The sequence below is a fragment of the Copadichromis virginalis genome, linkage group LG4, assembly GCF_057382275.1.
Source record: "Copadichromis virginalis isolate Kocher_CV1m ecotype Utaka linkage group LG4, C_Virginalis_male_GT1.1, whole genome shotgun sequence".
Classification (NCBI taxonomy): Eukaryota; Metazoa; Chordata; class Actinopteri; order Cichliformes; family Cichlidae; genus Copadichromis; species Copadichromis virginalis.
Window position 1 is genome coordinate 29406718 of NC_140621.1, and position 8226 is coordinate 29414943.

At 40.8% G+C, this 8226-nt stretch overlaps 1 protein-coding gene across 1 annotated transcript in view; it reads right to left on the reverse strand.

Moving 5' to 3' along the window:
• The window catches only part of rnd2 (Rho family GTPase 2), a 37913-nt gene extending 29893 nt beyond the window's left edge, over positions 1-8020 (reverse strand). The window contains exons 1-2 of the mRNA XM_085454777.1: positions 7685-8020; positions 7117-7204 (exon numbers count right to left, since the gene is read on the reverse strand). Coding sequence (XP_085310903.1) covers positions 7117-7204; positions 7685-7786 — 190 coding nt within the window. The 5' untranslated portion in view covers positions 7787-8020. The remainder of the gene's footprint in view (positions 1-7116; positions 7205-7684) is intronic.
• Between the last annotated feature and the right edge of the window lie 206 nt (positions 8021-8226).

Consider the following 8226-nt stretch of genomic DNA (forward strand, 5'->3'; position numbering starts at 1 on the left):
TACATAAATAAACGGAATTTTTAAGCCATTTACATTTATGTACATCTGAGTTCTGTCTCATCTGTTACACGGTTGGACTGTTACAACTATTGCCTCTCTGTCCCTGATGTCAGTATGATAAACCCATTGATGCCAGTGCTTCAGTGCGTTCAAGGACTACCTCGAACCGTCATTGAGGTAAGGTGCACAACATCAGTTAAACTTTAATTTTGGAACAATTTAAACATAGAAAATGACAAAAAAAACATCAGCAGATGGTTGTTCAGAGTTTAAATGTTTGCCGAGTAGCTCTTTGATGTCTTACTTAGGCACTGAGGTGTTCTGCTAAACACTATAATGCTTACAAAGTCAAAATGAATGTCTTTGTAGTAAGCTTAAACGCTGTCTATCTTGATCATCCTGCTAACTGAGACAAAAAAGTATTAGTCTTAAACTAATCTCTCTAACTAAGGGCATGAGTTTGAGATATTAAACTAAGTACTTTCATCTGATCCCTTATTTCCCAAGTGTTTAACACAGCACATGGAGCTAATGCAGGACTCAAATTGGATGCCCTTCCTGACACAACCACTTGCTTGCAGTCCTCTGATGCTGGATTTGTGCCTCCTCCTTGTGCCAAAGTGGGCATCTGTTGCATGCAAGTTGATTGTGTTAACCACTACACCCTGCAACCATCAGTTTGAGATATAAAACTGAAAGTCATGTTAACGTCATTCAGTATAAATCAAGGGATCATCAGTGGATCCTAGGGATTCATCCACCAAGGATGGTGCGTGCCTTTGTTGAAGTAATCCAAATTAGTCACCTGGATGAAAGTAGAATACTTACCAAAATGCCAGCTGATGACTTATCACGCCCTAAAAAGTAACAATTTGTTACTTTTCTTGTCTCACATGTTAGTAAACTGAATATCTGAGAAAAACCAAATAGTCTTTTCCGCTAGCCAAGTGGCCAGTGGACCAGCAACAGCTAGTTCTTGGGCTCTTCCGGTGTAGCCAGTGAACATCCAGGTTACAGCTTCTTTTTAAATCAGTTTTTCACAAATGCAAATAAATTTAAAACAACTAACAAAACAGTGAATGGTAGTTTTAAAGCTTGATGGGTCACCAGAACATGGAATAAAGACAGGCTATTAATGGGGGAAAAAAACCAAAAATCTGATCTTTTACTCTAGATTCTACAATATTAAGGAAATATCTGATCATAGGAATGAACTATTTTGTAACCATTTCTATAACTTCTTTAAAAATTGAAATAATATAAAAGATAATTGTCGCATTGTATGCTGTTTGTGAGCAAAAACTTGTGTGTGAAACCAGACTTTTTAAACTTCTTCAACAATTGTTTGTTTAATTAGAGACACAAACGGTTATTTCAGGTTACAGTATTTCACCAGCCTTGCACTTCTTCTGTTTACTCATTACCTGAAACTGTCAAGCTGGAACAGGTTCCCAGTGCAGGTGAGTGCCTTCCAGCTTTCTGTGCATCATCAAAACCTGTTTTCGTTTAGGCAGCTATTGCCCTGGGCTGGTTCAGCAAAGAGTATGAACAACTTGTGAACAGCGTTTGAAATGATGTCGTCATCCTCCCATCAGGGTGTTGACAAAAATAAACAAAAGGTGCATTTACAGTCTGCAGCTACTTTCCAACAAGTCCAATGACCTATAGAGCAACTAAAATTGGAACTTGTTCAGAGGAAAGTGAAGAAATCTAAGAATTTATGTATTTAAATATTTAATGTTGAGTCCTGCAGTGGTAATTCAGAGAGGGCGAGCTGAAAGACTATACAAGCCAAGAGCAGACAAAGTTATCTCTAGTGATCAGCATAGTCCCTACTCAGATAATATCAGGTCTGATAGAACATTCTGAGCATCCTCCACCTCCAGTGAGCCGTAGGTTTGGGTGCAGAGGAGACTCCGTTGATTTTATATCTGCTCTGCGTTGTGATTGTAGTTCATTCATTGTCCATTAAATATTAATCAAGCGGAAAGTGTTGAGGAATGCAAAACCCACTGAACACGGAATGTTTTCACAGGCCACTGGATGTCCTACCAGTCCACTGCACTAAGTATGTGGAGTTTAAAGAGCATAAAGACACCAGGAATGTTGGAAGGTTGGTATGAGAGGAGGGAGACAGCCAGACTGTGACTAAGGAAGCGCTGGCACTGGGAGTGGTGTTACACACTTGTTAGTGTCTCTCAAGTCAAAAACAATCACACCTCTGACTGTGAAAACACACGGAAGCTTTTTAATGAGAACGCGCACAACTTCAACTGTGGAATACTCATTAGAGGCTAGGGGCTCGGAAGCTCATAAGAGTGGTAATTAAATTTAAGAGTCTGTTATCCAGGTGTAGATTAACAATCTGTGACATTTTCATACAGATAAGTTCCTGCTTCCTGTCTTCTCTGCAGAGCACTGCTTCAAACTGAAACAAGTTCAACAAAGCTTTTATACATTTTGTTGTGAACAGCCAGAGTCAGGCAGGTCTGTTGCAGGAAAAAACATCCTCCACAGCACTGCAAGTGATGTGCTTCAGTGTTCCCAGCAGCGACAGAACTTTGTTGGAAATAAACAGAGAAAGAACAATGTGCTTGGAATCGGAAACTATAGACAACATTGCTGATCCGACACAGAAAAATCAACAGAAGCTCAGAAATTTCATTTACTGAACTCCTCAGGTTAAAAGTGATGAAGATAGGATCTGAATGACAAGCGAGCTCGAGGAAGTAAGTTGCAAAATAACACCACAGCATGAGCGATTAGTACTAAAGATGTCAGCAAAAGAAGAAAGGAAAACAAGATGCCTGTGGACTGCCACTTAAAAGTGTTGGGCTTCACGTGAGAATCAGGTCAGTACATAATTATAATAAAGGTCAATCAAATGGACCAATATAGCAAGGCCATGATGATCCACTTGGCAAAGTAAATCCACTTGGCATCTTTCTTGGCCTTCAGACAACAATTCTGATGGCTAAAGATCCAAACAGGACAGGCAGGAAAAAAAAAAGAATCAGGTCAGGCATTAGAGAGACAGCTGTGAAGAGAAACACAAACAGACAAGAAGGTACTGCTGTGGGAACTTTGGGAAAACCCGACTTGTCATGAATTGGACTTTTTGAGAAACAGCATGCACACCTCTCACTGAAGTATTACTCTCAGGCCAAAGCTACAAGAAATCTTTCTCAGGCACCTTTACCATAATGGGAAGAGAGGATGAGTGCCTCATTGCCTCAGGCTCAGTAAAAGCTCCTGACTCGCTGACTACCAAAGAGGCCCACGAGCATCAACAGTTATCACTAACGATCTCTGATAAGTTATCACCGACCCACGCTGACATTTTGACCACTTGACAGCTTATGTTGCTTTTAAAATAAATTAAAAAACAGATACAGCACTGCTGAAACCGACTACACCATCTATCACCATGTCATGTAACATGGACACACATTTATCCAAATATAGTGTGTTTATTTTCTCTTTTTATTTTCTCTTCTGAATTCCATTCAATCACCGTCTAATTGATTTAATTCTCCAGATGGTCTAGAGCCGAATGCAGGGAAGAATACAAAGTACAGCTGAAGGTTGCCCTCTGATTCCCATAAGCTGTCTGACCTCCTTGTTTCTGCTTAATACGTCTTAAAATACCCATATGTTTAGGGAGTTCTATAAAAATTGCACATGAACAAACGTACAGATTTACAGGGAGTGACGACCTCAATTAGATAAACAGCTTACCTTTGTTCTCACCCATCCTGCAAAGATGAGACCTAGTAGAAGAACTGAAATTATGGTGACCACGTGAATCAGTGGTTGACTTCCATGCAAGAGTGAACGCTGGGAGCATTTCTAAATGATTATATCCATTTATCCTTACTGGAGAAATGTGAAACAGGCGAGAAGCAAGTTGTTTAAATAGCCTCGCCTCAAACGGCAATCAATAATGTTTTGTGAACTGAGCCCGGCCACAGCGTGCAGACTACAGCAGCAATTAAAAGGGAGACAAAAGTTTATGAGAAGAGGCTGAAAGTGAGACAATAATGCGTGTATAAATGGAGTGGAAAAAATTGGAGCGCAACGCGAAAATTGATTGATGCAAACAGGTCAAAATGAAAATGTTCAGTGGATTGTAGTTGCACCTGTACAGATAACAGCATGTGTTTACCAGCTATTGGTCTTTCATTGTCTGTTCCCTTTAAGGTCAGCTTTGTCAAGAACACTTGCAAGAGCCTCACAGAGTAAATTCACAGGTCAAAGTTCACCAAAGATGACTGTACGCCAGGCATGTCAAGACATTTTATAGCACTGATCACTGTGATTTTACTTAAATTAACTGATAAAGTCTGAAATACTTGATCAATGATAAATGATAAATGACTGTGTGACCCAAGAGAGTCCCAAGAGTCTCTGCACTGAACTGCTGGCGACGGTGCTTATGGTACATGAAAGAAAATTAAAGCAGAGCATGAGAATGGGAGCCGTAGGCGGAGAGAGGGTGAAGCAATAAAATACTCAGACTCAAATAAAGGAACGATGGGAGACATGCTATTCTTTTCAGATGAAAGCTTTTTCCATCTAAGTGAGAGCCAATTGTTTTTCTTGTTGAGAGAAAATATGAACATCTGTGTTTGCCGTGAATCAGTGAATAATGGCAGACCACCAAGGACCTCTGAATGTGCACACACACAGAAGCACATAGGCAAACAACCACACATGCACACACACATTTGCCCTGTGGGCTGGGTGACGTCATGTTTGTTGTAGGGTGGGCGGCTCCTGATTGAAGATTAACGTCTAAAACTGCCAAAGGTGCTTTAGGCGTTTAAAGATGGACAGAAGCACAACATTCCCACATTAGACTCTTACAGCTGATAGATAAGGATCTCTTCTAAGTTGTAGCCCTGGGCCTGAGAGGGCCTGGAACCCCTGACTGACAGGCTCAAGCAGATTTACTCTCTGGAGCTGACATGAGGTTCAAGAAAAAACAACATTCTTTGGCTGACTGGTCTTGTAACAAAAAAATGCTCTCATAGTCTCTCCCAAGACAGTTTTAGGTTTGGGAATGTTTATGGTAACATAAAAGAATTCCCTCTGGAAGGATCCCATACAGACTGCTATAACTACTGAGCCATGTCACCGGTCAGATAACTGGCAGGAGCCTCTGGCATGAGAAGACTGTGACATGCAGCATCTCAGATCCACATAGCTGTAAATCTAACCACACTGACAAGACAGGGATAGATCCTGGCTTCCCATGCAGGAGTCCTACAGCCTGGTCATACACCACTAAAATAAAGATGATTTGTTTTCAGAGAAAGTTCCACTGTGATTCAACAACACTCCCAACATGTGGATTCCTTTCTATGGAACAATAACACTTATACACTGATATCACTGATGCTGTTATTCAGAACATATCAGCATGTTCAAATTACACATTTTTAATGACTGAAAAAACTTAAGTTAGAAATAGAGCAGGGTGATATGATCAAAAATATTTATCACGATATACATTTGAAAATTTGCGATAATGATATAACTGACTATATAATTGACACTAGACAAAACTCCACAACTTTATTAATGCAAAAAAAAAAAAACATCAATGTATTTTCACTTAAACAAGAAGCTGTTTTTTGCATTAAAGTTATATAAAAATTTAACAGTGCAAATTCCTTGCTGACAGTTTAACCAAAAGGCATTTCCAGTGGAAATTGGCCGACATATCCTCAGCATAACCATGTATAATATCCAGAAATCTTAAAAAGAGGTTATACACACACAATACGGTAATATTATGTTGAAGCACAGTACGTATCACTCAGCGAGGCTCCTGCCTACTATAGTTGTAATGCTCCGACAATCCATCAAGCGGTGCAGCTTCGTAGCTTAGCAAAGTCGTACTAAAACATTTGACAGATTTTCGAGCGCTGTGTACATAAAATCATTTCGAGGTGAGTAAACACAACCAGAATTCATACATAAGGCACACGGGATTATAAGGGGCTCTGTCGATTTTCAGAAAAATCAAAGGATTGATTTTAAGTGTGCCGTATTTTCCAAAAAACACGGTAATAACGACAGCCGCTAGCATGCTCTACCAAAAATAGTGCTTTGTTGTGTATCTGACAGACGAAAGCTAAACCAGTTCCACACCACTGAAGTTGCAGCATTTTTACAAACCAATTCTGGTTCATCCGTTTCGTTCAACGTTCCGCTTTCACCCTTCTCATTCTCTGTCACCGCCGTGCTTTTTCCGCCATGTGCGTATGTAAACATAGGCACTGCGCATGCGTGTTTTACCCATATTCTATCACGATATTTCATTTTCTTATCGTTGCTCAACATTATACCGGTATTACCGTGAACGGTATGATATGGCCCTTAGAAAGCCCCTGAAAGTAATGAATGTGTATGGAGTTGAAAATAAACGTAATTAATTAATTTCGCACAGGGTTGAGGAATGAAGTCCATTCATGAATTATTTGTCAGCAAATTACTTAATAAAATATCCAAAGGAAACAAAACTTTATATAAATCTTGATCGGATGTCTGAAAATGTGTAAAATGGGGAAACTTAATCAAACGAGCAGACAAAGATTAGCCCAGTACTAGCCAGTATGTCAGCCAACTGCTGCATCCATCTAAATCTGAGGAAAGCTCTTAAATGGTTATAGCTGTTACGGGTCCCTTCAGGCCCATCCTGTCTGAATTATCCACGCCATAACCCCTTTCACCTCCCCACAGTTGCCTGACCCTGAGCCAGATCATGAGAAGAGGCAGCCACACACAGTGGACAACTCATGAAAGAATGCACACACAAGACACAGAGAGACATGGCTGGCACCAAAGTTTCCAGCACTAGCAGATGTCCTGAGTTAAAAAACAAACAAACAAACAAACAAAAAAAAACCCGTCTAAAAACAAAAGGCATCTCGAGTTGGCTAGGTCAAAGCAATTTGTCAAAGAGATGACTGCTGAAAAAGTTGGAGAGGGAGTTGGAGGCAGTGCCACCCTGTCGCACCCAGGGACAGACACCACGGCAGGGCTAGGAGACGATTGATTTAATGTCAGCCTCTAAGACACAGCACAGACAGAGACGTGAAATAGTCTTACCTGACGTGTCCCACATATTCAGTTCAATCCGGTGCTTCTCTATTTCAAAACTGGCTGTGTAGTTTTCAAACACTGTGGGCACATAGTTCTGAAAATAAAAGATTTATTTTAGTTACCCGATGAAAAGGGGCATAATAAGCCTCTGTTTATAGTGACTGTGATTAGACTGCTGAGAGTATGACATTTGAAACGATGCAGCTGACAAATACAATAAAGGCAGACACATTTCACAGCTGGGCTGCCTCAAATGCTTTCGGGGATATTATGTTTAGAAACACAGCAAAGACAAAGCCTTAAAGTTTTGTAGTCTGTATTGGAGACACTACAGTTCATTTAGTCATTTTACAGTCCTTTATTTCATGTCTGCGCTAAGGTTCTTTCTCCTTCTCTTCTTTGAGCATTAGTGTGTTTAGACAGGTGGATGTAACCTGCCGGATTAGTGCTGAAACTGAGCTGCCGAGTAGAGCGTTACATTTAAATGACGGTGCTGTAGTTATTCATAAACTCCGCGGTTCCCTCCTCTACAGAAAGACCGAAGTTTCGACTTTTTTTTAATAGCTGGACCTACCTCTGGGTAGCAGTCCTTGGCAAAAACGTGCAGGAGCGCAGTTTTCCCACATTGCGTATCCCCGACCACCACAATCTTGCAACGGCTCCCTAGACTGTCCATGGTTTGTCCGTCAGACGTGTATTCTTGACACGGAAAGGTGTTGCATCCAGCATCCGATAAGAGGCGCAGCGGAATTCAACACTTTGAAGAAAAATTAGCAAATACATGCGCAGAGCCGGTGCGCTTTATCCAGCTTCTGCTGTCCGACGCGCAGTGCCCCGGTCCCACTGACACACTCCGTCTGACTCGTCCGCTCCCGTAACTGCGAGCAGGACGCACACAGCCCACCCTGGAAACTCCGCTACTTTGGTTACTGGCCACGCCTTCCTCATTTTCACATATGAGCCACATCGTTCACATGTTGTATGCTGCTCTTATTATTAGTATTTAGTATTTTAGTATTTATTTATTTATTGTCATTGTCAAGAACAATGAAATTGCGTTTGGGGCTTCCATACAACCCCAAAAAAAAGAAGAAAATAATAAATACCCCTTAAAAC